This window comes from Candida margitis (assembly GCF_024628925.1).
Source record: "Candida margitis strain CBS 14175 chromosome Unknown scaffold24, whole genome shotgun sequence".
NCBI lineage: Eukaryota > Fungi > Ascomycota > Pichiomycetes > Serinales > Debaryomycetaceae > Lodderomyces > Lodderomyces margitis.
The window spans coordinates 1-19,789 of record NW_026261781.1 but is presented as its reverse complement, the minus strand read 5'-3'; the positions used below and the strand labels follow the sequence as shown (position 1 = coordinate 19,789).

Below are 19,789 nucleotides of genomic sequence, written 5' to 3'. Positions count from 1 at the left end.
CCAAGTCGTAGACATATCGGTTATAAAAATAAACTATGTACGATTTGCTAAGCTACATACCCAAAGAAAGAAAAAGAAAGCAAAATTCGGAAGTGTAAAACAAATAGTACACACAAACATACAGACAATATCAGGTATGGTGGACTAATTTAATAGTAGTATACTAATAATGGATTAATATGAAGAGAAGACAAAGAAAAGATAATGATTCATCATTTGATTTGTTGATGATAATAATAGAAACAGAAAAAGAGAGAAGTTACACAAACAATACAATAAGAGACTGGACCTTTACCGGAGATATGAATACACACCATGTAACAGACACTATAACACATTGAACCAGGGCACACTACCCACCACCCACTACTTCAACAAAGAAAAATCCCATCCTCTACTTAATGGAATAGGTTCATGAAATGGGCCCAACAGGGGAAACTGCATTTCATGACGAGGAAAAAGAAAAAAAGAAAGAAGAAAAAAGAAAAATCGGTTAGACAGTTCCGAATTTATTATAAAGAAAAGCTTGTAAATTGTTGAATGTTAATGTGTGAGGGGAGACAACATCAGTTGCCTTGTCAGCTGCTAGGAAATGCTTTCGCAGGTAATTGTTTTGCTAAAGAATTCACCCTCTACACATCAGTCAATCATTATGCGTAGCAATAATAGAGGTAAATCTATTCAATAAAATACTCCTTTACTATACCTACCTACTTCTTGCCTTGACCCTTGCCCTTCTTTTTCAGTGACTTTTTATTCGTCACTTGTTTCAGATTGTTGTTACCATTATTTAAATTTTTTAAATCAGATTCATCAGGAAACAAAGGCAACTCATTCCCACTATTGGTCATGGATGATGATGATCCGCCACCCATTCCAATTTGACTTCGCAACGTATTCAACTTGTGGTTTAATTCATCAGCAGTCTTTGGCTGAACATTGATATCTCTTTTTCTTTTCAATTCTGCTTCCCGTTCTTGTTCAATTTCTTCCTTTGTTTTATTCTTTTTACGTTCAATTGCTGATTGTATCTCCAATTTCTTAATTAATTCAGTAGTATTGTGAAACACTTTTTCCTGTAATTCTTCATCATCCATTTCTTTTCTTACTTTAGTCATAATCTTACACTCTTGTAACAAACAACCACCTTCCGTTTGCATCAACAAAGGAGCATACAATCCAAAATAAAATGTTTGTGCTCCTTGAAAAACACTCTTCAATACTAACCACCATACAGGAAATGTAATTAAATAAAGAATCAACCCCCATAATGTCCCCATTGAAATGAATCTTCTCGTTGAGGGAGTTCTCACTAACCCCGGATTGACCAAATTAATACGAATGTTACACGGTGCTTTATCTTTACGTTCATATTGCATCAACTGCTTTTGATAATGTTTAGCAAATATACCAAGCAACAATTTTGACGTTCCATAAACTTTCCAAGGTTGACTAGTAGGATATTGTTTATTTTCCCATAACAAATCTTGTAAATCAACTTCACCTAAATTTTGTGATGAACAAGTGGCAATCAACACTCGTACATCTCTGTCAGGAGGCTGCAGTTTCAAACTTGGTTCTAATAAAGTCAATAAATGGAAATGGCTCAAATAATTGATCCCCATTTGTTTTTCAACTCCATCCACGGTAATTTGACGAGGGATATTCCTTGGGGTCGATTCAGCAGCACAACAAATAACACCGTCCAATCGTCTTGGAGTAGCATTATCCAACCAACTCGTGACAAATTTACGCACTGAATAAAGTGAATTCAAATCACACTGTTCAGCATAAATTAATGGATTATTGGTACGATCACGTAAATCTTCAATATACTCCGCCACCCATAAATCATTTGTCCTTCTTGTTAAAAGTATTAGTTGGGCACCTTTATTGGCAAGTTCGTATGCCAATGCTGCACCAATTCCTGAAGTACCACCAGTTATCATAAACACTTTCCCGTGCATATCACGTTCCCAAGTATTGGTGGCACCGCGAAAGTAGTATTTGCCTAGGGCGATACTAGCAAGAATGGGTATTACTGTGGGGCCATATTGTTTTATCTGTTCCCAGTATGGTATTACTTCTGGACCATCGAATGCAACACTTGTTAAAAAGTCAACGGGCATGATGTGTGTGTGTGTGTGTGCGTTGGACTATATACTGTTGTTGAATAAGTTGCAATAAAAAACCTTTGGGGGTGAAGTTCGAAAAAAAAAATAGGCAGAGAGAGAAGACAAACGAGACGCATCAGTCGCAGGGAAAAAGGCATCGCGACAGAAAATTTACTTTTTTCACACTAAACAGCGTCTCATTATCACAACAACATTCACGTCTACACACAGTATCAACCATGGATGAAGTACTATTCTACATCTCACAAGGAGACCAGACTGATTCGAAAAAGACAGCAGCTGAGTCATTTGCCTATACGTCGTCAATTCATTCTTCCAAACAATATCAATCATACAGGCATGCATCGTCACCTCTTTATGGTACATGCGTCACTGGAATAGGTCCGGGAGAGCGAATCTTTACCTGTGACGCAAAAAGGGCATTGATTAATGTTTACTCGTACGGTAAAGAGAGTATAGATCAACGAATACCCGTACCTGAAGCATTGACTACTTTACATATTATTCACCATCCTAGATTCAATAGTAAGGATGATGTCGATGAAATGACTCCTCTTCATGAGAAACCAGGTTTTAGAGTGCCGTGGTTGCTTTGTGGTGGATCGAAGTCAGGTAAATTGTACATCTGGGAATTATCATCGGGTGATTTACTTTGTGTGAAAGAGGCTCATTATCAAGGAATCTCAGTTATTAAGTCAAGCAGTTGTAAAACCTTTTTAGTTACTGGTGGTGAAGATGCAAGATGTCTTGTTTGGAACTTGTCAGAGTTGATATCCATTTATGGTGGTGCTAATAGTAATAGAGGAGACGAGAATGGCCAAGATCATTTACGATCAATTAAACCGTATTGGGCTATATCGGAAAACACATTACCAATTACTGATCTTCATTTAAATCCTACTGGCGTCATTAATGATTTAAAAATATACACTAGTTCTAAGGATGGCACAGTAAGGATATTCGATTTAATGACCAAGACGCAATTGACTACATTTATCTTGCCTCATTCGGTTGAATGCTTGGCCCGGGACCCAGCAAACAGAGCACTCTACGTTGGGTTATCCAATGGACAAATTAAAATGATTCCCTTGTACAAATATAATGCGCACACTTCAGTACTTGAAGGTGTTGGCGGAATGAATAAAATTATAACTATTGATCCACAAGACCCCAACTTGGCTACTACATTTGTCCAGCATCAAGATTCATCGTCATCAGTTTTGCAAATATGCATATCAATGGATGGAACTAGTTTAGTTTCGGGTGATTCACAGGGACAAGTCTATGTTTCCGATATAGTAACCAAACAAACAATTAAAAGTTTCCCTAGTTTGAATTTTCCCATCGCTTATATCTATTTGCAAACAATACTGTCTAAATCGTTAGATATAAGAGGTGATAACACCACAAGGTCAGATAAGAAGCACCGAATGATCCCCACTTTGAAGCGTGTATTGGCCAGCAGCGATCCAGTCGAACACACTTTGTTTATGGACATACCTGAACAAACCCCAGTGGATAATGACAACGATGACGACGAAAGCAGCTGTGGTGATTTCAGCTCTTGGTTGGAAAGAAAACGAATTGAAGAATTGCAATTCAAAAACTTGTCAGATATAGACTCAACCGTGAAAACAATTGGCAACAAGACCAGCAGCAACAACAACATGGACACAAGTCACCACAAAACATCCGATACTAATACAAATTCAGAATTGAAATTAAAAAAGGTTTCGGAAGCATATACCGATTTGCGAACTAAATACGAGGAACTCCTCAAAGAACATGCAAAACTTCTTGACGATAAAACAAGCTCGTGAAATCTCAGCCTCAATACAAATTAGAATAATAAAAATACATTTATTTCTAAACAAAACGTTGTAAAAATGAACAAATTTCAACTCTATCTCACTTTCTTCATTTTTACCGGACTATTATGTTTGGACCCCGTTTTGAATCCCATTAAGCTTATACCATCAATACTATCATCGGTTAAATCCATCTTGTCTTCCCTCAGTCTACTCCTTCCTCTTACTTCTTCCTCCACCTCCACCTCATCCTCTACTCCTTCGCTCTGTTCTCGACCACGTGGACTTGAAGTTGCTATGATATTGTCATCACCTTCGTTGCTGCTTTGAGCAGAGTGATCTGAGGCGTGATCGATGGCGATTTGTGCCATGTAATGATGATGATGATTGTTGTTATTATGGTTTTGTGTATGTGGAGATGGAGATGAGGATCTTGAACTCGTACTTATAGGCCATGGTGAGCGAGCGCGGTGCCGCTCCTGCTGCTGCTGCTTTTGCTCTTGTTGCTGTTGTTGTTGATGTTGCTGTTTATGGTGCATCTGAGGCATAGTTGTAGTCGTAGCTGACATATCGATGTCATGAATTTGTTGAAAATAGATGGTCTGTATAAATCCCTAATTTTAGGTCTCGCTGATGTTTATATTTTCTTTTTAGTCATCCTCGGCGATAAGGGAGGGGTACAGAGTAACAAAGTCGGAGATATTTTTTACTATTATTATTATTTCTAGGCAAGGTTCCCCATGATATCATTCCATGCTACGACATCTATAACTCAGCCGGGTATTTGAAGCCCTCAACAAGAGACCACAGATGTACAAGTACTATCATAAATAAAAATTCCCATTAACACATCTCTAAATCAATAAAAAAGAAAATAAAAACCTTACACTCAATAAATAAGCAACTCGGTTCAGCTATTACATCAGCCAAAAGTCACCTTGCATCCGTCCATTGACACCATAGTCACGGTTGACTTCGTCCGCACATTAGCTAAATCCAGCTTGATCGAATCAAAAGTCTGTAACAACCGAATTGCAACATAGCTAGTCTCGAGTAGTGCCAACTGTTGCCCTAAACAATTACGAGGTCCAGTACCAAAGGGCATAAATGCCAAGCCTCCACTTACAGGCAAGCTACTCCATCTGTCCGGATTAAAGCTATGGGTATCTTTACCAAAATATTTCTCCAACCTATGGACAGACCACAATGGATGGATAATCTTGGTTCCCTTTCTAACAAACATGGGCGACTCGTTATCGTCTCCTCCGCCTCTAGGTAAAACGGTGTCATGTATTGCAGTCCTAGAATTGTATGGTACAGGTGGACGAAATCTCAACGTCTCATTTATACACCACCGTAAATACTCACACTGCTGTATGGACTCAAAGGTGATTGATTCAACATCAGGGAATTGCGTTCTGACTATATCTCTCAATCTGACAAACACATCTGAATGACGGCCCAATTCAAGAAACAAGAAAGTCATCAACGCACTAGTTGTACTTCTTCCAGCAACAATGATACTCAATATTTCATCACGAAGCACTTTGGGGTCTTTTGTTTGTTGAGCAAGGTCGTATATGAATGTAGTACCGTCGTTCGATGAATTTTTCAAATCCTGTTCACTCATATTCAATGCTTTTTGTACATAATAATCAACCAAATCATGTTGATACTTGATATAAATGTACAATTGCCTTGGCTGATAAAAGGGATGGAACTTCCCCGCCATTAGTTTCCACAATAAATAATCGGCCCCCTTGTCAAAAGATTCAGCAAATTTGGCTTTAGATTCACTTGTAATTGAACCATTTGTTGGCTCACCAAGATACGATTTCAAACAATCGCAACTCTCACCAAGCAAGAAAAATGTAGAATAGTCCAAGGTGAAATGTTGGAAAATGTCTTGCATATCAATTTTCATATTAGGAGCCTTTTTAATTGCCTTGATTATACTTTGAACAAATGGTTCCATTGATTGAATTTGTTTGATATTTTCTCTGGCAAAGAATGGTCTAAGCATCATCCGGGAATGTTTCCAACTTGTACCTTCACTCGAAAATACCCCATCGCCTAATAATAAAGAAAATACTTCTAATCTCACCCCAAGGCCAAACTCCGATGTATGAGCCGATGAAACCATATGTCGAATATTTTCTGGCTCAGCCGTGAAAACATTGTATTCGATACCAACAGTAGTGGCAATTGTTGTTGTGTTCAACTTGCGGAATATATCATCTAAGCCTTCGTGGGCTAACCCATGATCATGTTTATTTTTGAGATACAACAAAAACTCTAATCCAAATCCTCCAAATGGGATTCTATAAGGAACTTGTTTGGCTGGCTTGCATCCGTATTTTTTGGCCCTTCTGGTATAGTGTACATGGTCAATCACTTTGTAAATGATGAAAGCCGTAAACAAAACCAAATAAAGAATGTAATTCATAGTTGATAAAATGGCTAGTGTGCTTGAATATTTTGTAAAAGTTAACGAGTATTGCCTATAATAGCAAGAATTGGGACAATATTACTTCTTTTTAAATCAATTGTTGTTTCATAAAAGTTATCAGTTTGCAAATCTTTAGTAATTGCATATGATGGAAGATAACTCCTTTTATGGTATACATCATTATCAAACGTTCTCAAGTCAAAGGGTTGCCAGAAAATGTACTTGTCATGTGTTGTGTTGTCCTAACTTTCTCCTCATTTTCAAAGCAGCAATGACAATAATAGAGAAGGAGCATTGTTTAACTCCGCATTTTACAAAGATAACTCGGTTTCATTACCTAATCGCTTATCCCTTCTAGCCACATCAAGCAAAGAGAGTTCCTTTTCTATTTTTGTTTACACACGTTTTACAGTTTTTCAATTTGCGGATAGTTTCTCAATTGGATCCACTATTATCCGATTCCCACATTTATTCCCTACTTAATCACAGACTTTACAAATTATGAGCAGTACGAAAGTGCTCACCAGCATAAATTGCCTTATCTCCTAATTCCTCTTCGATTCTCAAAAGTTGATTGTACTTGGCCAATCTCTCAGATCTGGCTGGTGCACCAGACTTGATATGGCCGGTTCTAAGACCAACGACCAAATCAGCAATAAACGTGTCTTCAGTCTCACCTGATCTGTGCGACACAAATACACCCCAACCAGCAGCAAATGCATCTTTGGCAGCTTCAATAGCTTCGGTTAATGTACCTATTTGATTCACTTTTAATAATAATCCATCTGCAGCTTTGTTTTCAATTGCTCGTTTGATTCTAATTGGATTGGTTACGGTTAAATCATCAGCTACTATTTCTACTTTGCCACCAACCTTGGGAAAGAAATGACTCCATGCTTCCCAATCATCTTCAGCAAATGGATCTTCAAGCAACACTATGGGGTAATTCTTCAACAAGTCGAGATAGAATTCGGACAATTGAGGAACTGTCAACCACTTGGTTTCGTCTGTGTTTGGATTCTTGAAATCCAAATCATACTTGCCATGTCTGAAAAATTCTGACGAAGCAGCATCAACGGCAATGTGCACCTTGTCTTTATGACCAGCAATTTCAATAGCAGCCACAATTAAATCTAATGCCTCTTTGGCAGTACGCACATCAGGGGCAACACCACCTTCATCACCAACATTACCAGCGGATTTACCATACTTTTTCTGTGCCAATGTTTTCAAGTGGTGATAAACCTCGGTGTTTATTCTCAATCCTTCACTGTAAGTCTTGGCACCAGTTGGAGCAATCATGAACTCTTGCAATGCCAAATCACCACCGGCATGAGCACCTCCATTCAAAACATTTTGAAATGGTACGGGCAACACAAACTTATCTTGCTTGGTTTTGGAAAGATCAGCAATGTGTTTATACAATGGGACATTCTTTTCCGCGGCTCCTGCTCTCGATGCAGCCAAGGAGACACCCAAAATGGCATTGGCACCCAATTTTGACTTGTTTGGAGTACCATCCAAATCAATCAAGAACTGGTCGATCTTGGCTTGGTCAGTGACCTTGATGTTTGCTTTAATTAAAGCTGGTGTAATGACATCATTGACGTTGGCAACAGCTTTCAAAACACCTTTGCCTAACCATTTAGATTTGTCACCGTCTCTCAATTCAACTGCTTCGTGAACACCAGTAGAAGCACCAGATGGAACAATTGCTCTAAATGAACCCTTTTCGGTGAACAAGTCAACTTCAACAGTTGGGTTACCTCTAGAGTCGTAAACGTATCTGGAGTGGATTTTATTGATGGACATGACTGTAATTGTGAATTAAGCTATTGTCTATTGAGGCAACTTTGCAATATAGCGAAGCATGGATAGGGATTGTGTGTTTATATATATTCCTCGTTTGAGCTTTCACCGTTGTTTCCCGTAAGGTTGCTTTAACGGATCCACCCGGAGTTCAGTTAACCATATTTCATATCCTCCTATTTTTAATTTAGAAACAGTGGCTCTTGAGAGCAATTGTCGTGTATTCAAGTCAATCCCTTCATGTAATGTGTAACTTTGCGCCGGAAATTAGGTGGGAGCACGGAGCTTCCAAATGCACAGTGGCTAAATTTTTAGAACTTCCTGTGGATTGACTGTGAATCATCAGTTCATTTTGTCTTTTTAGGTCAACCACAGTTATTGAATCACCCCAAGGGTACTAATGGATGGATCTCATCTAGTCTATTGTGACAATGTATTGTACTAAGCCACAAAGTAGGAGATACTTATTATGCTATAATTTATAAAACAGTAACCACTATAGCAGAACCTGGTTAGATTGTTTCATTGAAATGGCATGCCATTGCAATTCTAGACCTCCTCTTGAACCATTCCACCAAATCTGCAAAACGGGTCTCGATAGAGAAAAGTGTGCCCACTAGAGATTGTGCTGTTGTTTAGTCGATCTGCCAAACCATTGCAACTATTTTTTTTTAAAAAAAAATCTCATCTCACAAGATGAGTATGGAGATCTCGTACCAAAACCTCTATTTACATACACACACTATAGCTACGATGTCTGACGCCAAAAAGTTATCCAAAAAGGAAAAGAAATCACTTCAGTTTCGTAAATCGAAAGAGGAAAGAGAAGCTGATAAACAGTCCAAAGAGGAATCCAAAAAACGTAAACTTGAAGAACTAGAAACCACAAGCACCACCACCACCACTAAAGACCCATCCGCGGCTAATAATGCTGATTCAACAGAAGATCAACAGCCAAAGAAAAAGAGGAAAACGAGAAGAGGCAAAAAGGGCAAAGGGGTAAACGAAGGAAAAGGACCACGGTTTATCCTCTTTGTGGGAAACTTGCCCTATGATATCCAACAAACAGAACTAATTGCTCATTTTCATAATAGTAACCCTGATAGGATAAGAGTGCGTCAAGATAAGGGTATTGCATTTTTGGAATTTGATAATGATACGCAAGAGATTCAAAGTAAAATGGAATTAGCTTTGCGAATGCATCATCTGGAATTGAGGAATCGGAAAATTAATGTTGAATTGACGGTTGGTGGGGGTGGGAATTCCGAAACTAGGAAGCAGAAGTTGAAAGAAAAGAATGAGAAGAAGGATGAAAGGCAGAAAAAGAGAATAGATGAGGATAAAAAGAAGAAAAGTAATAAAGCTTCTACTGGCGACTTGAGTGGTGTACATCCTTCAAGAGCAGCATTGATGCAATGAGAGTTCAACAAGACACAGCTACCCCTCTACTTTCATGATACATTTGGTGTGTTGTTTATAATCAAATAAATGTCCTTGTGCATCTATTTTCAAAAACTATTAAAATTACAATATTGTACACTTCTTTGCCCTCTTAACCTTCCTCCTTTTACCTGGTGCACCACTACCAGCTCCGATGGCACCACCACTACCACTGCCACTGCTACCTCCACTAGAACTTCCAAATCTACGTTGCAATCCTCCTTTACCTGCGGCTTCTCTATCAGACCCGTTATTATTCAAGGTTGACCCGCTTAAACTGCTTGACCTGATATAATCTTTACTATGCGAGTCAGGTGGGTCTAATACGGCTCTAATTGCAAAATCAAATATCTCTTTAACACCATTCTGCGTAGCTGCTGAACATTCCAAATATTTGACGGCGCCAATATCTTTGGCCAATTTGTTACCCTGCTCTTCAGTTATTGGTTTTACCCCCTTGGAACCCAAATCATCCAAAGCATGAGGATCATCTCGCAAATCTGTTTTGGTTCCAATCAACAATACCAATACATCCTTGGGACAATGGTGATGGATCTCTGGTATCCATTTCAATTTGATATTTTGAAAAGAATCGGGGCTGACTACTGAAAAACAACATAAGAAAATCTCCGTTTGTGGGTAAGATAATGGTCTTAACCTATCGTACTCTGATTGGCCTGCAGTATCCCATAATCCCAACTTGATGGGCTCACCATCAATTAACACTGATGCTGAATAATTGTCAAATACCGTTGGAATGTAGTCATCGGGGAATGTGTTGGTGGTGTACGATATCAATAGACAAGTTTTACCTACTCCTCCATCTCCTACCACTACCGATTTGATGCTCCTCATTTGTTCTTGTTGATGTGCTTGATAAGAAGGGTTAGATGTAAGTTTTTGTGAGTGAATAATTATCTGGTGATTATTATTAATTTTGTATCTATCGAGATATTGTAATGCAGTCTAAACGAGGGTAATCAAATGCACAATAATAACTGGTTCTTGCTTCACTCGAGGGCCTAAATCCTATTTTTTTTGTCGTCTGATACGTTTAGTTTCAACTCTGAGTCAAGGTCTCTAGTAAAAGGATTGATCAATTGGTTAAGACTGTGTTTGTCTGATAATAGAATTTTTTTTTTTCTTTTTTCTCTGTTGAATTTTATTTTATTTTGTTTTTTTTTATTTTTTTTATTTTTACATTTCCGTTTGTATATTTGTTTGTCTTCAATGTCTAACTGTCACAATTTTATTCTTTTTGTTTTTGTTGTGTCACAATTCTTTTAAATTGCCCTATTTCAGTTCAAATTGATGCGGATTTACAAACCACAATAATAGCACACTCAGCAAATTTCATTACGGGTCTTTCTTTGTATGTGTTCTCAGTTGATTTCATAAGACCAAATAGTCCAAAATTCTTCTTTCTCTGCAAACTCAAGTGAGATTTCCAGATTTCATATTTTACAGTTGTAGTTTTTATAGATAGCTAAGCATATGCAGGAATTTGATTGACCCATATTCAACGTTGATTTCCAATTTCTGGCAAAGCATCGTATGTGGAGACTCACTCACTCACTCACTCACTCACACCTCAGTTGAGCTATCAATTCAACCTATTTACAAAGAGAACTCTATCACCTAGTGGGTACGGCTGAAGGATGCAATAGTCGGTTTCACGCTAGGAGAATTGTCGCAAATATGTAAATGACACTAAACCAATTATCCAAAAGCGACAACCAAAGTTTTACCATTTTACCTCCCGACACACTCGCTAACACCTCAAAGAGGAGACTACTTACCAACAAGCCACCCCATGCTCAAATTCCCTTTCAGACGACTATTCCACACCTCAGTCACTCAATTATCAGAATTCTCCCACATTGTCATTGGAGGAGGCGTAGTTGGCGTTGCAACTGCTTCTGAACTTCAACAACAAACCGGCAATAATGTTCTCCTTGTTGAACAACATGACACTCTAGGTCAGGAAACTACATCGCGTAATAGTGAAGTCATTCATGCCGGATTGTACTACCCTAAATCGAGTTTGAAGGCGCAATTGTGTATTGCTGGTAAAAACAAGATTTATCAAGCTTGGAAACTGGGTGATTTGCCTGTTGATTTACAACAGTGTGGAAAATGGGTCGTAGCTCAAGATGAAGTAGAAGAAGAATATTTGCACAAGTTGGGACTGAATGCCAAAGAATTGGATGTACCCGTACATTTTGTGCCCTTAGATAAAGCTAAGCAGGACTACCCACTAATACGAGCCAATAGAGCCATACTTGAAAGTCCCACTTCAGGAATTATATCGGCTCATGAGTTTGTGTCATTCCATGAAGCCAATTTTGAAAACAATGATGGTACAGTAGGGTTGAATAGCAAAGTGGTGGACATTGTGCATAACTCCGGCACTTCTAATTATACAGTGACCCTTGGCGTTGATGGAGAAGCCATTGAAATTACCAGCGACAATATAGTAAACTCAGCCGGGTTATTTGCTGCTGATATAGCCAATATGATTCTACCTCAACAAGATCATTACAATTATTACTATGCCAAGGGAAACTACTTTAGTTATACGCCTGAAACTCCTATTGGCCAACGAATCACTGATAAATTGATCTATCCGTGTCCTAACCCCAATGCATCGTCATTGGGCACTCATTTGACTTTAGATTTAGGTGGCCAATTGAGATTCGGTCCTGATTTGGAATGGCTAGATGTATCTAGTGCTAGTCAAATTGATTACACACCAAACCCACGCAATTTACAACCAGCTTATGAAGCAGTGAAACTATATTTTCCGGCAATAACCCCAAACGCGTTATCACCCTCATATTCGGGAGTGAGACCCAAGTTACTTTCAGCCAAGGAGAGCAAGCAAAAATTTGCTGATTTTGTAATCAAAGAACAAGAGGGGTTTCCTGGGTTTGTTAATCTATTAGGAATTGAAAGTCCTGGTTTGACTGCTGCTTGGGCAATTGCCGACTATGTAAAGAACATATATCATAAATAGAACTTTAATCAATTACTATTTGCCATTTTATTTTTCCCCATAAAAATATCTACTCTAAACTCGCCTTCTTTTCAATGCATCCGAGTTTTTACCACTATTTACATCACTTCCATCATCCTGTACTCTCTTTTTCTCCTTCTTCATTGGTAACAATTCCGGCGACGTTGGTCGAGGAGCTTCAGTAAAATACTCGTGTAATAAAGCCTGAGTTGAATTGCATCTACGACTAGGATCCAATTGTGTCAACAGAATCAAGAAATCCAACGCCCTATCAGTTGCAGCACTGAACCGTGTTCGTAACTCTTGTCGTGAAGGCGGTGGATAAACATGCAAGGCATTATACAACGGTAAGCTTGATACGTTGGGCCAGATTTGTTCAGTTGGCGTCCCATATGCTCTAAATGTCACATCCAATTGGTCAACATCGTCCTTCCCTGCAAGATAAGGGATACGCAACATCAATTCGGCAAATATAATTCCAATTGACCAGATGTCGATGGCTTCTGTATAATGCTTTGCGCCAAATAAAAGTTCTGGAGCACGATACCACCGCGTAACGACATTCGAGCTTAGGTCTTCATTAGGATTACCCAAGCTTCTCGCAAGACCAAAATCGGCAATTTTTAATAACCCATTAGGTGAAATCAACAAGTTGTTGGGCTTCAAATCTCGATGTAAAATGAAGTTTCGGTGACAATGATGTATACCGCGTAATGTCATCAACATCCATGATTTGATATCAGCCGATTTGAAAACTATACTCTTGTCTTTGATCAATACTTCTAAATCACATGGTAAGAACTCTAGCACTATATTTAAATTGTTGTTTGATGTGGCAAAAACATCGATTAATTCAATGACATTGGGATGTTTCAACTCTTGTAAATACTTGACTTCACGTATAGCCGACATATCGAGTCCATCTTTGAATAACCCCGTTTTGATCTCCTTGATTGCTATTTGTCGTTTAGTTGATGTTTGCTTGCCTAGATAAACAACGGCATATGTACCTTCACCAACTTTACGATCCTTGGTATAGGTAGAGGACAGTTGATTGGCTAGCAGTAGCGACGGAGTTGACGAGGACGATGAGGAAGTTGAGGGTTTGTGCGATGCTGTTTCACCAGGTAGTGATGATTTGCTTGCTACTGCCGGTGTGGCCATCTTGTGGTGTAAGTTTTGATGTGCTTGTTTGTTAGTTACGTGTAGTACGAGCTTTTATCGATCAATTTGCCTCATCGATAGTTGCGCTACCTGAATGGTGAATAGTGTTACATACTACACAGCAAGAATTGAGCTCTAACCAATGCTGAAAAAGAGTACTAGTGATCTGGACAGGCTACTACAACTCCCAAGGAGGATGAATACAAAAACTAATAGGGTTTTGTATAAGTGCTATGTCAAATTGCAAAGAATAACAAACAAATGTTTCAGACTCCACCTTAGCAGCGACCAAAGCTTAAACTCTTTTATGTCGATAACTTCCCTTTTATGACCGTACTGAAGTGGCATTCTTCGACCTTAGAATCCAAACAATTTCTTCATTAAACTACTGGGGTCATTGAAATAACTGTTTGTATCGTCTCCTTTCGTCTTAGAAACTCAGTTTCAGGTATTTACAAGAGTACTATGTATAGACAGAAGTATGTTTTTGTATATCTGTATTCTCGGAGAGAGAAGAAAGCATAAAGTAGTTAAAATAGTTTTACTTCTTCTCATTTGGGTGCAAAATTGTTCAAAATGCGAGTAACAATACTCTTGGATATGCATCACTAACATCGAAATATAATCTAACAAAGGAAATACCCGGGTGCTTTCATTTTACATGAGCTATGATGAAAAAAGAGAATAAGAAACACATGTGGCAACATTGAACAGTATTTTGTGGTATATTCTTCCAATCAGATGATTTTATATTTGTAGTTATTGTTTTGTGTGCCATTTTCGCCCTTGTCTTTGTCTTTGTCTTTGTCTTTGTATATGTCTTTATTGTGGAGCTAAACCTTTAGCTTGAAAACATATAGGCTAGTGGAGATCATTCAAAAATCAAGAGTATAATAGCAGTGGGGGAGGATGTCTTTTTATTCAACCGAGGCTTAATTCTTTCTTAGTTGCATTGGCTTTAATGCAAAAGCAACAAGAAAACTTTTCTTTTTCCTTTTTGTTTTTGCTTGACAAAATCATGCCAGTTGTGGCAAGTACTTCGAACCACGCCTTATCAAGTAAATATAAATGACTATGGTTGCATTTACTCAGAGAGAGAAGAATCATGTGTCATGCTGAAATGGGAATTATAAACATATGTAATAATTAGTTGTTCTACAAAGTCAACAACAACGAACTCGTATGATGTGGAATATCAAAGAACAATAGACGGAATAACACAAAAAGTTGCACAAAACTCCGAAAAGCTTTAATAAACAGGAAATAGGTCAATTGGGGTCCATCAACAACTGGAAAGTGGATAAAACCAACTTGAAGCTTTTGACCAAGACATATAAATGCGGCTCTATTGAGAAGATGATTGGCAGTGTATGTTTATATACCCTCTTTGCCTATCCAATGATGTTGGTAAAAGTATAAGTTCTAGAACTTTTTTTGACTCTCCTATTTTTTTTTTGCTGTGCCTACGTTTGAGTGACTTACTTGAATTGTGTAATAATAAATGTACTAATGACCAAAGGATGTGTGTGTAACTAGACATTAAATGGAAGATGTATACATATATATATATATATATATATATATGTATATATAGACTAGGCGGTTAGATGGAGAGAGAGGGAGAGAGAGAGAGAGAGAGATAGTGTGTGTGAATAGTGGGGAGAAAATCGGAGGAAACTGAGGTAAATGATTGTGTGTTTTCTAATGTAAAATTCGATTCAATTCAATCCAATTCAATTCAATTCAATTCAAATGATGTTGATATTGCTTTTGATGTTGATTAGCACTGTTTTATTTTAACGTTGTGTAATAAATACATTTTATTAAAAAAAAACAAAAGGTTATATATCCCCTCTCTCTCTCTCTGTCTCTTTCTTTTTAAAAAACCAAAACTTTAAGAAGGCTAAAATACAGTACAAGACAATACAGACAGTACAGACAGTACAGACAATACAGCACAACAGAACAGAAAAATAAAAAATTCATTTCCCTATACTTTTTCAATTTCTTTCAATCATCACATACTTAATCAATCAATCAAATCACAAGAACTAAGATTGATCTATTTTATATTATCACATCATTCCATTATCATACTCAATTCAATTGATATTCCAACTCCTTTCTATTGTATTACGCTAATTTGGTTGTTTCACAAAAGTATAGCAAAAAGTCACGTAACTTTAAAAAGAGCCTCAAATATCCTATACTTTCCCCACTCATACAACAGCACAGAGATACCAGGAAGCAGAGGCTTGGTCAATACATCTATTGCTTTAAAGTATACACCCAACACTTGAACACAATTGAGCTGGTAAAAAAAACCTTATAAACACTTTCTACTGCGCCCACTCCTTAGAATCGCAACCGCCACAACCACGTTTTCCAAACAGTACTTTATTAGTGAATAAACAATGGTTAACCCACCACAGCCAAGGCAACAGCCTCCCACTTCACCCCGTGTTCCCACTTCGCAAATGTCGGCAAAACACTCTCCAAGTGTTTCACACGCCCAATTGCATTTTCAACAACTGCAACATCCTAATCATCAACAACAGCTGCTGCACCAACTGCAACTTTACCATACAAACACTGCATCTTCGCAATCGTCACAATCCTCAAATGCATCAGGTCCAGGTTCTGCAGCTCCGTCGAACTTTCCCCAACACCACTCGTCACATGGACATAGTATTAGTCATGGACATAGTCATAGCGTTGGTCATGGATCCAACCATCCATCTCGTAAACCATCCATTGTTGAATTGTTGAGCTCACCGCCACCATTACCCGTTGATCTGGATGACGCAATCCACCACTTGAGTTTATCAAGAAACCCCTCTGTTAGCTCTAGGACTTCAACTGGGTCAGCAAACCCATTTCTGTATGGTGGAGGCGCCCATAGTTCAGCATCACCACATGGAAGTGTATCGGGTGGAGCTTCCTCAGGAATTGGAGGTTTAGACTGGAGTGATGTACCATTGACTGAAGTTGTGCAATCAAACAAATTGATTAGTATCCATTGCTCTCATTCAGTTCAAGCAGCATTTGAAACTTTGGTCAAGAATGATTTAACTAGTGTTCCAGTGTCAGTGTCCAAAGATGACCATAATGATTTGAGAAATTGCTTGACATTTGATTATAGTGATTTAAACACCTATTTGTTATTGATCATGAATAAGGTTGATTATTCTGAGTTAAATGTTGAGGAAATAGGTGAACCTAGCCACACTTTGCAACAGAAGCATGACATCATTACCCAAGCTGTCAACAAAGCCAAGAAGGGAGAAGAAGTTCCTGTAGAATTTATCATCAAGTTGCATCCTAAAAACCCATTTATCAAGTTTGTTGAAAATGACACCTTATTTTCGGTAATGGAGACTTTGGGAAATGGTGTTCACAGAGTGGCCATCACCAATGAAGAAGCATCAAAGATCACTGGTATTCTTTCGCAAAGAAGATTGATCAAATACATGTGGGAGAATGCGAGAAGGTTCCCGCTGTTGGAGTTTTATCTTTCCTCGACTATCCAAGATTTGAAAATTGGCTCTAGTAAGCCAATCACTATATATGACGATCAACCTGTTTTGGATGCCTTGTACAAAATGTTTCATGAAAACGTTTCTTCATTGGCTGTTATTGACCGTACTAAATCCTTAATTGGTAATATTTCCATTGTTGATGTTCGAAACTTGACAAGTTCGAAAAATTCCCATATGTTGTATAAATCAGTATTGAGTTTTATCAGTTACAATTTGTCCCAAAAGGGTATTGAAGAAGGTAAAGATCAATTTCCAATTTTCCATGTCAATAACCAAAGTTCATTAGGAAGAGTCATTGCCAAGTTAGTTGCTACCGAGTCACATAGATTGTGGGTTGTGGATACTTCGAGAAAAGCTAGCAGTGTGTCGGCACAAGGCTCAAGTGCACCAAACAGTGGAACAAACAATAGTGGTGTCACATTCGGATACCCACAGCCTGCTGATGCTTCCATTTTGAACAAAGCTGCTAGTGTTGAAGGCCGTGAAATGAGTCAAGCCATTACCGGTGAGTATTCCAATTCCAATCCTGGAACAGCCTTGGCAGCAAGCTCAATACAGCAAGAGCAAGGCTATCTCGGAGGAACTGGAAAATTGATTGGTGTTGTTACCTTGACTGATATTTTGGGTGTGTTTGCCACATCAAAGGGTCGTCGAACTGACCCCCAATCAGCTAGGAACTTTAGAAGAAGAAGCTCCACTTCAACCACCAGATCATCAATCGAGAGTCTTGACAATACTATTAGTGGTGTTTTGAACGCCACAACTAGTGGAAGTGGCAGTGCTGGCACTAGTGGAAATAATAATACCCACTCTGGTAACAATTCAAATTCAACTACGGCAGGTCTTTCTGGTTTGAATGGTTCAAATAAGAATACCAGTTCAAGTAGTGTGGCATCTAATCCTACTAATGCTGGTACTGGTGCTTCAAAAAGCTCAAACACTGCTAGATGAATCTGGCGCTAGTACCAATACGACACGAATAACTTTGCTCAAGCATCGCGACACACAATTACACGCATCCTAGCACATGCACAGAGAGGAAATATTTATAATTTATAGCTAGTTTCGTATACGATTATTGCGGTGGTTATCGCCGTATTTAAAGAAACAGTATTATCCATTTTTTTGAACGTCATTGATAACGTAGAGATTGAAAAGTGTGGTTAATTTCGTATTACAGGAAAAAGATCGACGTGGATTTTTAGTTGCGTCGTTGTATTTAGTAGAGCGGGGTTTGCGGCCAGTTGGGCAGTGGGCGGTAGGTGGGCGGTGACTTCGACGGAGTTGGAAAGAAAAATTTAATCAGACACAAATTTTTTCGATGAGGTTTGTGGTCTTTGTGCTAGTATCCTATTGTTTAACTATATATAATTGCTCCCACTTCCTTATGAATTTCTTTTTCATTGAGTAAGAGGAGGCAAGTGAGGAAGAAAGGACAGTGCTTCAAGTATGAGTCAGATTAAATTGGGACGGTTTCATGATATGCTCTACACGACAAAGTCTCAATGACTAAAAGTTGGCAAATGAGTCCAGTAGTGAGGTTGTGTTTGAAAAAATGTCTGAAAATACTTTTCTTTACATACACACTACCACAGAACGCCGACATTAACTTTCATTTTGTAGTGGTTATTTACAAAATGCGTAATTTTTCTTATGCACACACAAAAATGAAGAGGAGGAGAGAGAGATTAGTGTTGCTTTTGGGAAAATAGAAAAGGGGTGGCAAACGGCGGTGGCAAATATGCAAATAACGCATGCTTCCTTTTTTCACTATCGAAGATAATGACTCATTGATCATCTTATCTTTAGACCAATTATAACGTTTGGTCAAAGATGAGTCATTTTTTGTTGAAAGAAAAGTAAACACCTTTTGCCACCAGGCTATTACAAGAATTTTAAAATGTCGGATTTTTAGTATTTCTGTGTCGGAGGATAAAACACTTTTGTGTGACTTTTCATCAAAGAGAACAGCACACACGACAAGTGAACTTGAAAGAGACATCCTTTATCATAAAAAGTATGCTACCGGCTGACTGGAAATGCTTCATCTAGGTAGAGAAATGAGGCGGTGGGATTGTTGCTGTGATACAGCTTGGCTATTCTGTACTCGTTGTGGTAGCCCTTGAGGAATAAATTAATATCTGAACCGGAATTTATTGTTGTGTAAAATGTGATATAATGTCTGAAATTCTCACTGCGTGTCCGAAGACATCAAAATTTTAATTCGAAAAATTTTTTTTTATTTTTTTTTCAATTCATTCATAAAAACCTCCTTTTGAAAAAATTTTCTCTTCCTTTTCCTCTTCCTCTTCTTCTTTTTCTTCTTTTCTTCTTTTCTTCACAACTAAAAGTTAAATTAATCAATCATGGGTAAAGAAAAGACTCACGTCAATCTCGTTGTTATCGGTCACGTCGATTCAGGTAAATCA

At 38.2% G+C, this 19,789-nt stretch overlaps 10 protein-coding genes across 10 annotated transcripts; 4 read left to right on the top strand and 6 right to left on the bottom strand. All coding sequences in view use genetic code 12, as the record gives it.

The window, feature by feature from the left end:
- Positions 1–710: 710 nt before the first annotated feature.
- On the bottom strand, positions 711–2,129 carry CANMA_001678 (putative oxidoreductase; the record flags this gene model as incomplete). The annotated part of the gene is made up of 1 exon (XM_051813670.1): positions 711–2,129. The coding sequence occupies one exon, from the start codon at positions 2,127–2,129 to the stop codon at positions 711–713; it is 1,419 nt and encodes a 472-aa protein (XP_051672657.1).
- Positions 2,130–2,353: 224 nt separating this feature from the next.
- Positions 2,354–3,955, top strand: CANMA_001677 (IPI3; the record flags this gene model as incomplete). The annotated part of the gene is made up of 1 exon (XM_051813668.1): positions 2,354–3,955. The coding sequence occupies one exon, from the start codon at positions 2,354–2,356 to the stop codon at positions 3,953–3,955; it is 1,602 nt and encodes a 533-aa protein (XP_051672656.1).
- Positions 3,956–4,038: 83 nt separating this feature from the next.
- On the bottom strand, positions 4,039–4,512 carry CANMA_001676 (uncharacterized protein; the record flags this gene model as incomplete). Its single annotated transcript, XM_051813667.1, has 1 exon — positions 4,039–4,512. One exon carries the CDS (start codon positions 4,510–4,512, stop codon positions 4,039–4,041), a length of 474 nt encoding a protein of 157 aa, XP_051672655.1.
- A 353-nt stretch (positions 4,513–4,865) lies between these two features.
- Positions 4,866–6,389, bottom strand: CANMA_001675 (cytochrome P450; the record flags this gene model as incomplete). The annotated part of the gene is made up of 1 exon (XM_051813666.1): positions 4,866–6,389. The coding sequence occupies one exon, from the start codon at positions 6,387–6,389 to the stop codon at positions 4,866–4,868; it is 1,524 nt and encodes a 507-aa protein (XP_051672654.1).
- A 495-nt stretch (positions 6,390–6,884) lies between these two features.
- On the bottom strand, positions 6,885–8,204 carry CANMA_001674 (ENO1; the record flags this gene model as incomplete). Its single annotated transcript, XM_051813665.1, has 1 exon — positions 6,885–8,204. One exon carries the CDS (start codon positions 8,202–8,204, stop codon positions 6,885–6,887), a length of 1,320 nt encoding a protein of 439 aa, XP_051672653.1.
- A 750-nt stretch (positions 8,205–8,954) lies between these two features.
- On the top strand, positions 8,955–9,620 carry NOP6 (Nop6p; the record flags this gene model as incomplete). The annotated part of the gene is made up of 1 exon (XM_051813664.1): positions 8,955–9,620. The coding sequence occupies one exon, from the start codon at positions 8,955–8,957 to the stop codon at positions 9,618–9,620; it is 666 nt and encodes a 221-aa protein (XP_051672652.1).
- Positions 9,621–9,725: 105 nt separating this feature from the next.
- Positions 9,726–10,496, bottom strand: RAC1 (Rho family GTPase; the record flags this gene model as incomplete). Its single annotated transcript, XM_051813663.1, has 1 exon — positions 9,726–10,496. The coding sequence occupies one exon, from the start codon at positions 10,494–10,496 to the stop codon at positions 9,726–9,728; it is 771 nt and encodes a 256-aa protein (XP_051672651.1).
- A 958-nt stretch (positions 10,497–11,454) lies between these two features.
- CANMA_001671 (uncharacterized protein) lies at positions 11,455–12,657 on the top strand (the record flags this gene model as incomplete). The annotated part of the gene is made up of 1 exon (XM_051813662.1): positions 11,455–12,657. One exon carries the CDS (start codon positions 11,455–11,457, stop codon positions 12,655–12,657), a length of 1,203 nt encoding a protein of 400 aa, XP_051672650.1.
- A 54-nt stretch (positions 12,658–12,711) lies between these two features.
- Positions 12,712–13,821, bottom strand: CANMA_001670 (TFIIH complex serine/threonine-protein kinase subunit; the record flags this gene model as incomplete). Its single annotated transcript, XM_051813661.1, has 1 exon — positions 12,712–13,821. The coding sequence occupies one exon, from the start codon at positions 13,819–13,821 to the stop codon at positions 12,712–12,714; it is 1,110 nt and encodes a 369-aa protein (XP_051672649.1).
- A 2,414-nt stretch (positions 13,822–16,235) lies between these two features.
- Positions 16,236–18,311, top strand: SDS24 (Sds24p; the record flags this gene model as incomplete). The annotated part of the gene is made up of 1 exon (XM_051813660.1): positions 16,236–18,311. The coding sequence occupies one exon, from the start codon at positions 16,236–16,238 to the stop codon at positions 18,309–18,311; it is 2,076 nt and encodes a 691-aa protein (XP_051672648.1).
- Between the last annotated feature and the right edge of the window lie 1,478 nt (positions 18,312–19,789).